This window comes from Hoplias malabaricus, chromosome 11 (assembly GCF_029633855.1).
Source record: "Hoplias malabaricus isolate fHopMal1 chromosome 11, fHopMal1.hap1, whole genome shotgun sequence".
NCBI classification, from domain to species: Eukaryota; Metazoa; Chordata; class Actinopteri; order Characiformes; family Erythrinidae; genus Hoplias; species Hoplias malabaricus.
Genome location: NC_089810.1, coordinates 22,670,431 through 22,684,073, shown reverse-complemented (window position 1 = coordinate 22,684,073; position 13,643 = coordinate 22,670,431). Strand labels below are relative to the sequence as shown.

Genomic DNA, 13,643 nt, shown 5'->3' with positions numbered 1-13,643 from the left:
TCTTCTTCTTGGTTGTTTATTTTTAGAGAGGGCAGTAGAGGGCGACAGAGTTCATAAACAGCCCTTAAGAGATAAAAACCACATTTCCCAGAAACAACCGCGAGAAGAACGGCACACCTCACGTCTGTGCCTTTCACTTTCACGCCCAGTCTGGCGGTGTGATAGATTTTAAAGAAGGCAGGGACAGTGACAACTGTTCGAGCGAATCCAGAACGGCTCGTTTGAGGAAGCCATTACCACAAAGAGTTGAGTCTTGTAAGTTTTTGTCCAGTTAGATTGAGCGTACAGACTTTGCAGTGGTCGATTTTAAAAATGCTCTGTGAATGCCCCTCTCTTACATTAATAAATTCCAGCTGAATATTTACGAGGCCTGCGCTGTTAAGATTAAGACGACAGAGAAAGTAACAATTACAGTGTTGTTATAGAGTGTTTACACCAACACTTTGTCCATGTAAGTACGAGTTTTAGTTCTACAATCAAACTGTTGTCCATATGTTGATCCTGTAGCCGCGGTTCGTTTCGCCTTGTCTTTTCATGGCGAGAAACACCAGAAAGCACGTTTATTCGGTGGGTCGTTCTCAGCGCGGCGGTGACACTGACTTGTTGGTGTGTGTTAGTGTATTGTGTTGGTATGAATGGATCGGACACGGCTGGAAGTTTTAAACACATTTAGACAGACTAGTTCATCAACCAGAAATATCCAGCCAACACCGTCAAGTGGGCAGCAACTTAGACCACCGACGAAGAACTGGAGAATGACTATTATAAATTGTTTTCAAAAGATGTCTCTGATTTTGCATCTACAAAGTGAACCATCACGGTAGTTGTCGACAATGACTGGGAACAGGGTTTAAAAATGTGTGTCTGGTCCAGGTTTACCAGCGCAGCACACGAACAGTGCCACAATGTTAGTGTCAATGAGAATGACCCACCACCCGAATCACACCTGATCTGTGATAGCCCTGTGGGTTCTGACCACTGAACATCAGGGTGAAGGGCATCAAATCAAGTAAGCAGAGCATCTGATGGACTACAGTCTGTAATTGTAGAAATACAAAGTGCATACATATTGTCAGTGGAGCTCATAAAAGAGGTCTTGATAATAAGTCTCTGCAGTCGGATTATTGTGATGTCATAAATGAACTCATCCCTGAAATCATAGAAATAATACTTTCTCTTGTTTTTCCCCATGGGTTGGTATGAGAGTTTCCCCATCATAAAAGCTTAACAATAGGTATAACAGTCAAACAGGGACTGATTTCAGACAGATTTATTGGTTTACTAATAGGATCTCCAAGTGTCTTGTAGAAGCTTGTGGCTTTGAGTTTAAACATTAAGCCAGTTCCCATCAAATTTATACTTTTAATTTCCTAATGGTCTTGTTTCAGCAGGGGTGTCATATTAAGCATGTTTTGGAGGTGGTGATGAAGAAGCCATCCATGGCAGCTCAGTCCTGGTGGGAGACTTCACTTCAGCGCTCATCTAGACTTGGACGTGAGGTACTAGAAAGGGCTAAAAGACGGTCCGTGGACTGGCCAAATGAAAGACGGCCAAACCAGAAGCACAGTGAAAAAGAAGAACGCAGACAGGTACGATCTGCTTCAGTTTTGAGCTTGGATGCTATAGGCATTATTCATTTAGACATTTAATGTGTATACCTATCTATTTAAAGGTCCTGGAAGACCCCTGTGTCAGTGCAAGCTTGGACCAAGCTTTTGACAGAATAGTCCAGCACATGTCAGAAACTTCACGTCAGTGCAAGGTACAGTTGTCTAATACATCGTCTCATTTTAAAGGTGAGTAATGTAAATATCATTAATAGTAATATATCATATCATGCAAATATCATAATAGTAAATATCAAACTAAAGTATTATTAAAAAAGCAAAAGGTATTGTTTTCTTTGTTTAATAATGAGTTAAGAGGAATTAACATGTTCTTTTACAGAGGTGGGGGGGTAAAATTTTTAAATAGTACTTTGACCTTATGATCAACTGCTGTTGAAGAAATTACAAATCCATGATAAATTTACTGGAGTATATTCAAAAGTAAATAGCTATTCACCTGCCTGTCTTAATTCACTATATCACCTTTGTGGGAAGAAATGTTAAGCCTTTTTTTCCTCCACAGAACTTCTACCATACTGTAGGTGCAGCGAAGGTTAGTGAGAAAGAGAAAACCCACATGTGTCGCTTCCACACTCCGCAGCTGCTGCAGGCTACAAGTAGATGTCAGCCAACAACCATGACTTCCACAAGAGTTCATTACACTGTAAGCAGGAATATTTCCAACTCAAATTGTGTATGATAGTACGTTATGAATAACATTTAGAGGTGGTATTAGGAGGACAACTTTATGACGACTCTTGGGTCTAATGAAAATCATTAAGTGTTTTACTCCAATGTTTCTATAAAGGGTTTGTCTGAGCCAGAGGATTTCTTGATTGAAGTGTCTCCAGGAACTTATGCCATAACAGCAGAAATGCAGGACGCCGGACCCCAGACCAGAGTGGTGCACATCAATGCAGGGGAGAGCAAAAATCTCAGATTTGACCTCTGACCTCATGGTCATCATCAGGGTTTGGAAAAATTTCATTCCAGTACTGAAGTGACTGACAAGTCAGCTTGATTGCACTAAAACTGTATTAAAATGGACCCCAGCTATGTATAAGCTCTTTAGTGTGATTTTTAAAGTGTGCTTTGACATGTTTATATGTCCACCTCAGGATTTTTTATGACCAGTGTTGAATTTTAAACATTATATCAGGAGATACAATTTATGACTTAATAAGTTTATTTTGTGCTACGCAGCTACTGCAAATCTTATTTTTATCAGTTTACATATAATAAACATGTATTTTTATACCATTTGTTTTGCTGGATTTCTTTGCACATAAGGTCTTTCAAAACTCAACAGTTTCACAGTTCATTACAAAATTTCAGCGTGCTTATATGTTTTTTCATTTTAAAGTTTATCTAGTATATTTCCATGTTGCTCATATTGGTTTAGATGAAATTTTGCCTAAGGCATAAGCCAGTGGAGATACTGATTTAGAAGGTGGTAGTTGCTCAGGAGGTTCAAATATCTCTCTTATTGTTATACCTCTTCTCACTGAATCTGGAACCAGTTCAAATAGTGAGCTGTGATTGGTGGCTGCAGAATTGGAAAAAGAATTTCCAGACTGTCCGTGTTTTCTAAGCCAAGAATAGCTTGCGTCTTGTGGTTTGGTCACTCGCCCTGAGAAATGATAGAACAATGTTAAATGTTACAAACTTTTAGATTCCCAAATACAGTTTTGTGAGAGAGCATATCAGCATGTGCAGTATTTACAAAATTGTACAAAAGCCAGATATAGATTTTTCTGATTGAAATGGCCATCGTGCAGTTTATTACATTTCTGAATATCAGGGGAAAAGTAAAAAATTTTTTAGAAGTTCAGTCTCTAAAGTTGGTTCTATTTTTCCTTGTTAAATTGTGGCTTTTGAGGGCAATCAGTTTTGTCAACACCAACAGGTTCTTTATTTGATTTGCTATTATTTTATATTTTTTTCATTACTTTTGCTTAATAATGTAAACATTTATTAGGGGTTACCTGGCTGTTTATGATGTGGCTCTGGTGCTCCACTTTTCCAGTACTTCCAGGCAGGTCTGCTTTGTGTCTCAGTAGTGAACTTTTTCAAACATGATACCTCTGTGTTCACGGAACGGCTCACCAGCTCTGACCCTATGGAATTTAACTTCTGGTTTTCCTCCTCATCTTCACTTGAGCTTGAGGATGATGGTAAAACTGAAGGAGTCTTTGACTCTTCAGAGCTCTGCAGATCCTTCAGCTGGTCTGCTTTCATCTCCAATTTGTTACCCTGGTTGTTGAAGATGTGGGATGAAGTTAAGGGGAAGCTTTGAACTGGACAAAAGCATAAGGAAGAAGCAGCTGGGAGACACTGATGCGTGCAGCAGGCTGACATCCAGTTCATTGGACTGCAGTGAGTATGGCTTAAGTAACACGGCCTAAATGGATAAGGCTGCAGTTCCCTGATGATGCGCTCATGGTGAGAGGCTGGTATCCACACAGCTAGGTTTTTGGATACATGGATTCTGATTCCATTCCAGAAGAGAACCAAAAGCCCATCTCCTTCCCCACCTGAAAAATGTTAATAAATTATTTCAGTAAATGGGAATCCTTTCTGGTTCTGGAGACCACAGTCTAAATGGCTTCTCAGTCAAGCCTATTAAACCCGATAATAAAAACATGCTCATGAGATTTTATCTGAAAAATATCTGGACAAGTTCCTAATATTCTAAAGTACATACTTGATTAACATCCCTGAGTTCAACATACCCACACTCATGCGTTTTTTTTTTTTTTTTTTGTATGCGTGTTCTTTTTGTAAAGCACTTTGAATTATACCACTGTATATGAAAGGTGCTCTCTATATAAACTTGCTTTGCCTTGCCTAGGTATATCCTAAGATATGCAGAGCAAGGGCAAGTTTAGCTAAATATATTGGTCATATTGTGATTGTTGTAGAATGCACATGCTTTGTGTCCACAAGAGCAAACTTGACCTAGTTTAAAAACCGAACTGAAACATGGACATAGGTCAGCTGGGTCTGATCAGGAATGTGGAATCAGGACAAAATCACATTAACTTAATTCATAAAATGCCCCCAGGATCAGAGCTGATTAATCTGGTTTAGGTGCTTTTATTAAAATATTAATTAAGATAAAAAAACCTTTAGTACTTACCTTTCAGTGTGTCTCTTAGCTCCATGCCTGAAATTATCCTGCCAGGCCCATATCTGCTTATCTGGGACTCAAAGGGTGCTAACACTGTGTCCCCTGGCACTAGACTGTGCCTATATCCCTTGGTTATACTGACCATATCAGACTGGCATGTTGGTTGAGGTAGTGTCATTTCAAAATTGGTGTCCTCTCTGAGCCCCAGCTTATCAAACAACACCATAAAGAGTCCCCCTCTGTCCTAGAGCAAATATAGAGTACATACTGTGGTCACATAAACCCATTCATTCAAAAAAAATTTAGCAGCGCACAATATTATAGTAACTGAGCATGGAACAATGGATATGTTCATTCCCTCACCTGTAGTTGGTGAACAATAGTCCCCAGGTAGTAGAACCCATCCACCTCTTTCCTAGCTAACACACGACAGCCTGGATAGAACTCAGCACCCATCATCACCCTCGCTGAAACAAATGGTGTTGCACTAAAGGGATTTCTCAGTGAACACCTGGAAACAAATACATTCTCAGTCATAAAATACATTTGAAATGTTTATCATTTCTGTGATGACTATCCCTTTAAAATGTCAGAGTGTATATAAATAGCCCAGAGCTAGAGTCTCTGTAAAAATGGCAGTACAGTGTATGTCTTCTTTCGTTAATATCAGAGTAAGAGCAGTGGAAATAGATTCATTCATTATCTGTAACCGCTTATATTTGTCTAAATGGTAGGAATTTGTGTTGTAAATATGAAAATGAATTCTTTAACAACAATTTACTCTAGAATGATTTAAATATATGAAATGGGTCTGAAACTGTAAAAAAATGTGTTGAAAAAATGAAATAGATTCAAACAACGACTGATACATCTATATCTATATATTTAGCTGCTGAAGCTTCTATGTAATTGTTTATTAGGTGTGTTCTTCTGGCACTTAATGGCTGTGTTGTCTACTAATTAAATAAAAGAAGGGCTGTCTCTGACTTTTGTAATGTAGAGTAATATTGTATGGTGAGTATACCAGAATGGTGAAAGACAGACTGTATTTGTGGGGTTGTAACGTAAGGCCTGGCAGCATCTGTCCTCTGAGTACGATGTGTCTGGAATTTGTTGTTCTGCTGAGTACAACAATGTGACCTGTTTTAAATGAAAATAGATTAAATAGATCATTCAATGTGTAATTTACCCAGTACGCTCTTTTTCTGCTTGAAGGAAAAAAATACCATTCTTGTTAGAGAACTGCTTACCTGCTCTGCAGTGCCATTTGAGTTTAGATATAACCTATAACAGCTCCCTCTAGTGGCAGAAGTCAAGCACTTGAGGAAGTCCAAAGTGTCAGTGTCCAGGGCCTGTTGTTCACCTATATAAAATGTATGCACAGGGCGTGTCCCACGGGTAGAGAGTGCATTTAGACACATTTGCAGGTTGTCTGGGAGACTGTTGGTCATTATGTGGACACACTGACATGCAGGGTCAGAGAATGCAGTGGTGAGAGCCATGAGGAGATCATTTCCAGGACTAGTCCTGAGCGAGTGGATCCAGCCTAGGGCCTCATACACCATATCAGGGGCACAGGGGATCATGTGATCAGACCATGGTGTCACCTAAAAACCAAAGTACAGGAGCAGTTACCTATTCTAACTTATACTACAACACTAAAAATAAGTGCAGAGATGGCCCTTTAGAACAACGGTATTGGATGATTCTTTAAAGGAGTAGCTCCACCATTTTTCAGTAGATTCTCTGTCTGCCAGATCTTTAGAGTAAGAATCAGGAAAACATCAAAGCACACAAAATACTTTCTTTTCCATTCATGGCAGGGCTGCCCAAAGTTTTGTAGCAACTTTTAGTTAATCACAATGTCTTTCGAGGCTTTCTACCTTCATTTCCATACTGTTTTTGTATATTTGGCCACTGGTCAATCAACACATTGGCAGCCTAAGAAAAAAAACTTTTAAAGCACTTATAATTTAAGAGTGTACTTTACCAGTTTCTGGCTGAAACATATTATTGCCACTTAAGTCATGTGCCTGATATTCTATTAGTTCAAATTCTTAAAGGTTTGATTCCACAAAAAACTGATCACAACAGATTTTAACATGAGCTTTGTTCCTGAACGCTGAAAATAACGAGAGGCTTTATTTTAGGCCATTTGAGTCATGGTTATAGTAGAAACAGCTGGATGATAGCTTTCAAAGGAGATGACACCTTATATGAAAAGCTGATGATATTAAAGAGGGAGTTCCTGAGTGAAGCCTTGGCAAGGAGAGTTTGAATAATCAGATTCTTCACTGTTCCCAGAATTGCAGTCATAGATTCAGATGTGTCCAGCACGAGGGTAACGTTCCTGTCCTTCCCCATGAGCACAGGGATAACACTCTGGCTGCCGGAGATCTGATTTACAGATGCCATCGTCCCTCTGCAACAGAGGGTCAAAAGTAACTGAAATATGATGATTTACATTAGAATGATTTTCTGTCTTTGCTTATCACAGTCATGTGGAATGTAGCTAAGAAATAAAGAAAAGCAATCTCAGGCTTACCTTCATGAATTCCCTAGTGTGCTCATATCCACTCCCAGAGGAGTTCACAGGACTATGTTGTGTACCGGGGTTGCCATAGTGAGCCATATTAACTAGTGACTTTGCTCAAAGTGAGTCCTCCTAGTGGTGACATACAGGAGCACCACGAAGAGAATTTATCTGGATTTTTAAACAACCACTATAATCATATTTCCTTCGACCATAATATCACACTCAGAACACCAGTGCCTAATTAGACAAAATGTTCTCTCTGTGAAGAGAGGCATGATGATGACTGTGATCTGAATGTTATGCAGTCAAGGCCAGGCTGTTTCCAGTAATTGGTCTCATATTGGGTATCTTTCCACACTGTCACAAACCAGACGGTCAAATCAACCACTATTGCAAACCCACTCTCATTAGCTCAAAAACAATAAACAGAAAACAAAAAACAACAACAACAAAAAAACTGTTGTACAACAGAAGTGAAAGAAAGGGTTTGATAAAATCCTATTTTGAGGGAATGACTTGCAATGTGTATGCAGCTGTTTTTATTTATAGCCATGACTTCTTAATACTCTGTGTTTCCTTCCACAATCCAAGAACTTATCTTAGCTGCCCAAATAAAGACATTCATTCATTCATTCATTATCTGTAACCGCTTATCCAGTTCAGGGTCACAGTGGGTCCAGAGCCTACCTGGGATCATTGGGCGCAAGGCGGGAATACACCCTGGAGGGGGCAAATAAAGACATGTATCTCCAAAAATAGTAACTTTATAGGATAAGGGAAAAAACTTCTTACATTTCAATGGAAATTAATGCAAAAAGATTTTTTTCCAAGTCATTTTTGAGCATTTCTCTTGGTCCATTCATCATGGAATTTTCACAAAAGTGAAGGCTAGCCCCTGTGTTTAAATGTAGTAAACTAAAAATTCACACGAATGGATTGTAGAATGACAGTATGTTGATAGGTGTGTTGCTTGTTCATAGAGGTAACAGTGTTACCGATTCCCTATGTATGTGTGATGTCAATGAATTTCATACTTGTGACCAAAGGTTTTGTGTAGGACATGACACAATGACACTGATCAGCATGTAGCAGTTAAGTAAAATGAAAGAAAGAAAGAATGAATGAATGATGTGAAATTTATTCAATTGTTCTCATTAAGGCAGCACGGTGGCGCAGCAGGTAGTTTCGCAGTCACACTGCTCCAGGGACCTGGAGGTTGTGGGTTCGATTCCCGCTCCGGGTGACCATCTGTGAGGAGTTGGTGTGTTCTCCCCGTGTCTGCGTGGGTTTCCTCCGGGTGCTCCGGTGTCCTCCCACAGTCCATAAACACACGTTGCAGGTGGATTGGCGCCTCAAAAGTGTCCGTAGGTGTGAGTGAATGTGTGTGTGTGTGTCTGTGTTGCCCTGTAAAGGACTGGCGCCCCTTCTAGGGTGTATTCCCGCCTTGCGCCCAATGATTCCAGGTAGGCTCTGGACACCCGCGACCCTAAATTGGATAAGCAGTTACAGATAATGAATGAATGAATATTTAAACTGTATGCATATTATTCAAGTCCCATTTGTAGTTTAGTAAATTTTGAATTTATTTCTTTATTTTTGTAAGTAAAATTTGTTCATATTTTAAGACTTACAAGGCTTTGTAGGACATTTTCCGGTTTCTCTGGTTTCCTCCCACAGGCCAAAAACACACGTTGGTAGGTGAATTGGCGACTCAAAAGTGTCCATAGGTGTGAATGTGTGTGTGTCTGTGTTGCCCTGTAAAGGACTGGCGACCCTCCAGGGTGTATTCCCGCCTTGCGCCCAATGATTCCAGGTAGGCTCTGGACCCACCGCGACCCTGAACTGGGTAAGCAGTTACAGATAATGAATGAATGAATGAATGTTCTCATTAAATCACAGAACAATGTATTCCAAATAATGAACTCTGAAATTAGTTAGCCAAACAAGGCATAATGTCAACACTGTAAAATGTTTATTTGATTAAAGCATAACTTGACAAAAATAGGTTACATGACAGTCTCAATACAGCCATCTTGTGAAGTATTCTGATACAGATCATACAGAACACATTTGTAAACTTTGTGCGATAAAGGCAACAAAAGTGTATACGAATTGTTTTACAATTCTACTTTGGTGTAAGTCTAGTCTACTAAACTGAACATCACAGCTGAGTGCTTCCCATGCACTGCCATACCTGACTGAACTTCACAGTTAAAAATCACTTCTAGTAATTTTAATAAATGAAAAACTGTTAAAAGGTTTTTGATGTGAAATGTGATTCATAGAGAAACTTACCACTCTACTTTTATATAATAACTTGCAGTCTCAATGTATACAACACGAATACAGCTATTTTACATATTTCTAAAAATACTTTTTTTTTAACAATGGTTTCTTTGTGTACTATTTCGTCTCATGACACCATGTTTTTGTTATGAATCCTATGCAGTGTGCAGAGACTTTACAAATGTCCTGGCTTCTCATTTGAGTCACTCCAATTACAGTGCTGGACTAGCATTTATGTGAGAGTACAAATATGAGCTTAAATAGAGCAAAACAAACACACACAATGTGGAGGAATTATAGTACTTATTAAATGTAGTGAACTTGAGTATGAGAAGAGAAAGAACCAAGCGAAATGGCTAAAAAGCATAGCTTCTGCTTCTCACTCCTGGGAAATCTGAATCTTTCTTTAAATATTAATAATGTGATTATGCAATATTTTCTGCTTTTCTGCTTTAGATCAGTTTAATCAGGTGTGTTAGTGAAGAGAAACTACTTGCCTTTAAGCATTCGAAACAATGCTTTACTTATAAATAGTTAAACAACATCAACAACACTAACCTATGCAACACTGCAAACAAAAACTTAAGAACTAGGATTGCACCAAATCTACTGAGACAATCTGTGTTTTAAATCGCAGACCTCAGGGCCTACCGCACCCTATTTGTATTTAACTTAGCCTTCGGTACACATGCTATTCAGATTTATAAATTAATTCATTCAGATGGTTTGGATCCTAGAATACAACAAACATGCCAGCTGTATGGTGAGCCCCAAGGAACAATGGACTTTATATTTTAAAACATATAAAGAGGGCATACCAGTACTTTACCAGTGTAAAACATACGGCAAATAGAAATGGCTACTGCTAGGATTTTATAGATTATCACATATCTTCTTTTTTTGATTTCTGTTTAGAAATGTAAGTATTAAAACAGGAAAGCTGCTAGATTTCATCTGTGCAACAGCTGATGGGAGGTAGAAATCTGAATTTTTTATAAACAGTGCTACCTTATTTGTTAAGTCAGGGTTTTATATCTTTACATCAAAATGTCTACACATTTTGGTAAACGAAGCAGGCCAGTCATGTCATTGGTTCCTGTCATTTAAAGGGCAATGCAAAGCTTTTTTTCGCCACCTTACCTGATGCCCCACATTTGTGTCCCCGCAAAGGTTTTATATCATTCTTCCATCTGTGTCCATAATTTATATTATTAAGAACCTTTTCTAATTTCAATTATAAATATATATTTAAATGTGGTTCACAAGAGTATGGCATGTAACAAAACACATATATATTTTTTATTCATTTAAGATAAATAACCCATGTTTATTTTAAATACAGTTTATTTAGTGATAACTAAAGCAGCATTACCAGACTCTTAGTAATTTTTTACTGCCCTAACGGCTACATTTTGACTTTTTTTTATTAGTTTAATAGGAGTGACCAGAAGAGTGGCCATGCTTCAGACTAGTCACTGTCCACAGCCACCCCATTCCTATGCCCCTGGTTCAACATCTACTAAGGTTTATACATTTTCCAACTTGTTGTTTACTTCGTGTCATGCACCTGTGACTTTCAGTGTAATTGTGCAGCAGTTGAGACGATACTTGCCCTTTATTTATAATTCAGAAGTGCCCTGCTTGGAAAGCTGGCTCATTATGAGCTCCACTGCAAACTGCACAGTATGTGGACAGGAGGGACTGTGGTAAAGATAACATGTGCAGGCATAGTGGAGAATATCAGTGTATCCAGTAGAAACTGTAAAGCTTGAATCTTGGCTTATTCCCAAACACAGTCTTTACTGCAGGAATAATGTGTAAATTCTTCCTATTCCATGGTGACTGAAATGTAAATCAGAAGTTAGAAAGCGCTGATTTGTGTACTGAAATAGCTTTATAGTGCAGCAAATAAATCTTACCTTCATTGTCTTGTCTCCCAGAAAAATGAACTTGCTCTCTAATGGATTTTCCAAAAACAAGCATCTGCCTTTCAGTGTCAATTACACACTGCAAACAGGATCACAGCACTTAATTTAAATTATACCTGAAGCAAACTTTTAGAATGGATAAACTGATAAAATGGAGAGAGATTTTACCTTCAAAGACTTGAGCGTCTTTGTGCCAAGAGACATGAACATCCTGTCGATTTCTACAATACAAACTGCATTTAGTCCCAAATCTTAATTTAAACTTTGTTTAATATCCTCAGTGTGATGCTGCTATATTGAACTCACCCACAACACTAAATAAAACATCCATCTTTGTTTGCCCAATCACCAGACTCAGCAAAATCTGTCCTATGGCTTGAAGGTTGTGCTGGAGAGGCCCTAAATCATCTTCACTTTTGCCTCTGATGGTCTTTTCTTTTACACTTTGAGACCAATTTGATATTATTATTAGTTTATTTTAGAATATTATTGTGTGCAAATCACATTTGTGCTACAGTATAAACTTACCCAAATTTCTCTACATTTACTGATGATATGAGATTGAGTGTACAGCCAGTGTCAATTGTAACCAGCACCTCACGCCCAGAGCACTATAGAGGGAATGAAATGAAGAAATGGTTTTGGGTACGATTTGAAAACTATAAATATATTTTCCAATGTCTACACAGTCTGTGTGGTATTCACCTGGCCCAGAACTTGAATGAGGCCACTCTCAGTCTCTTGAGTCTCGCTGTTAACACCATAGCTGTGACCTAGATTTTTCAAAGGTGCTTTCAAGCTGTTCAGTCTGTTTCGTGATAAGTTGGCCTCTAGCAGCCTTCTCTGGAGAATGTGGTGTGGTTGCTGTTGACAGAAAATCATAAACAAAAAAGTGTAGCTAGATTTAGTGTATAACTACAACAGGAAGAAACGTTAGATTTACAAATAAAATTTTGAAACCTCTGATTTTAAGATCATTTAATTCATTTGCACGTTGTAATATTTTCCAAGTAAAAAGGATTAATTAAAAAAGCTATTTCACATGTTATAAGGTATTCTGTAGTGAAGCCTCGTTTGAAATAATTCATGATTGTGTATACTTATATAGAATATATAATATATATAAAAAATAGTATATTTATTATATATCTCGACACATGTGGCACATCATTCATCCCATTTCTACATTAAGTAAATCAGTGAGGTTCTGGATTTTTCTAAACAAATCACCAGTGCCAACACAGGGGTTCCCCGGATTGAACAACGACGTCATGACCTAGACAATAATAATAATAATAATAATAATAATAATAATAATAATAATAATAATAATAATAATAATGCCTGTTTTGTCTCTGCTCTCACCTTGCAATGCAACTGGAAATAGGATACGGGCAGAAAAAAAAACTAAAAATACCAGACATTATTATATAATTACTAAAACAAATCCTCTAGCCCATTAAAAACAATCCGGTTAGATATCTGCCATACACACGACCGTAAGTATGCTACACCCATATTCGGCATATGAAAACGCGTGAATTTTCGGGGTTAAATATTGCACATTGTATTAAGACAAAAGAACCCACCCCTTCTTTAGAAGTTCCGAGCTTCTTAAGTCCGTCTAAAGGCAGGAGGTCTGCAGAGTCCTTGTGTAAAAACTGAACGGCTTGTTTAATCCTACGCTGCTGCCGGATAGTGGCTGCTTCCCTCATCTCCATCCCGCCGCCGTGCTCCTCTCTCTGCCGCCGGGGGCTCTTTATAAACACCGCTCGCCACAGCCCTGAGCCTCGTCACCAAACGAGTCTCAGACAGACCCACTAGACAGACTTCGCATAATGTTTACTACACCTGCTCGCAGCCTTTACACCGCGTAAAGCAGACAATGGTAATCTGGCGAAGTAGAAATAGAAACTTAAAGCATTACTTGATTATTTGTCTGTAACCGCTTATCCAGTTCAGGGTCCCAGTAGGTCCGGAGCCTACCCGGAATCATTGGGCACAAGGCAGGAACATACCCTGGAGGGGGAGCCAGTCCTTCACAGGGCGACACACACACACTCACACCTATGGACACATTTGAATAGCCAATCCACCTACCAACATGTGTTTTTGGGTCGCTGGAGGAAACTGGATCATCCAGAGGAAACTAATGC

General features: G+C 38.7%; 3 protein-coding genes across 7 annotated transcripts; 1 reads left to right on the top strand and 2 right to left on the bottom strand.

Annotated features, from left to right (window-relative positions):
• Positions 1-112: 112 nt before the first annotated feature.
• On the top strand, positions 113-2,789 carry akip1 (A kinase (PRKA) interacting protein 1). 4 transcript variants are annotated; one of them, XM_066685288.1, is made up of 5 exons: positions 113-255; positions 1,389-1,589; positions 1,673-1,762; positions 2,131-2,271; positions 2,416-2,789. In XM_066685288.1, the coding sequence occupies exons 2-5, from the start codon at positions 1,425-1,427 to the stop codon at positions 2,557-2,559; spliced, it is 540 nt and encodes a 179-aa protein (XP_066541385.1). In that variant the 5' UTR covers positions 113-255; positions 1,389-1,424; the 3' UTR covers positions 2,560-2,789. The 4 variants fall into 4 exon arrangements, with proteins under 4 accessions (XP_066541385.1, XP_066541384.1, XP_066541386.1 ...); XM_066685287.1 differs by having other exon boundaries at positions 1,392-1,589; positions 2,416-2,786; XM_066685289.1 differs by having other exon boundaries at positions 117-245; positions 1,392-1,589; positions 2,416-2,788.
• Positions 2,790-2,862: 73 nt separating this feature from the next.
• Positions 2,863-7,350, bottom strand: c11h11orf16 (chromosome 11 C11orf16 homolog). The gene is made up of 8 exons (XM_066685286.1): positions 7,283-7,350; positions 6,949-7,159; positions 5,988-6,344; positions 5,762-5,877; positions 5,101-5,248; positions 4,747-4,981; positions 3,593-4,141; positions 2,863-3,237 (listed from the first exon to the last, which is right to left on the bottom strand). The coding sequence occupies exons 2-8, from the start codon at positions 7,150-7,152 to the stop codon at positions 2,996-2,998; spliced, it is 1,851 nt and encodes a 616-aa protein (XP_066541383.1). The 5' UTR covers positions 7,153-7,159; positions 7,283-7,350; the 3' UTR covers positions 2,863-2,995.
• A 1,903-nt stretch (positions 7,351-9,253) lies between these two features.
• LOC136710018 (nuclear receptor-interacting protein 3-like) lies at positions 9,254-13,225 on the bottom strand. Of its 2 annotated transcripts, XM_066685630.1 has the most exons (7): positions 13,077-13,225; positions 12,193-12,351; positions 12,016-12,098; positions 11,794-11,930; positions 11,656-11,708; positions 11,479-11,566; positions 9,254-11,401 (listed from the first exon to the last, which is right to left on the bottom strand). In XM_066685630.1, the coding sequence occupies exons 1-7, from the start codon at positions 13,206-13,208 to the stop codon at positions 11,388-11,390; spliced, it is 666 nt and encodes a 221-aa protein (XP_066541727.1). In that variant the 5' UTR covers positions 13,209-13,225; the 3' UTR covers positions 9,254-11,387. The 2 variants fall into 2 exon arrangements, with proteins under 2 accessions (XP_066541727.1, XP_066541725.1); XM_066685628.1 differs by having other exon boundaries at positions 9,254-11,566.
• Positions 13,226-13,643: the final 418 nt, after the last annotated feature.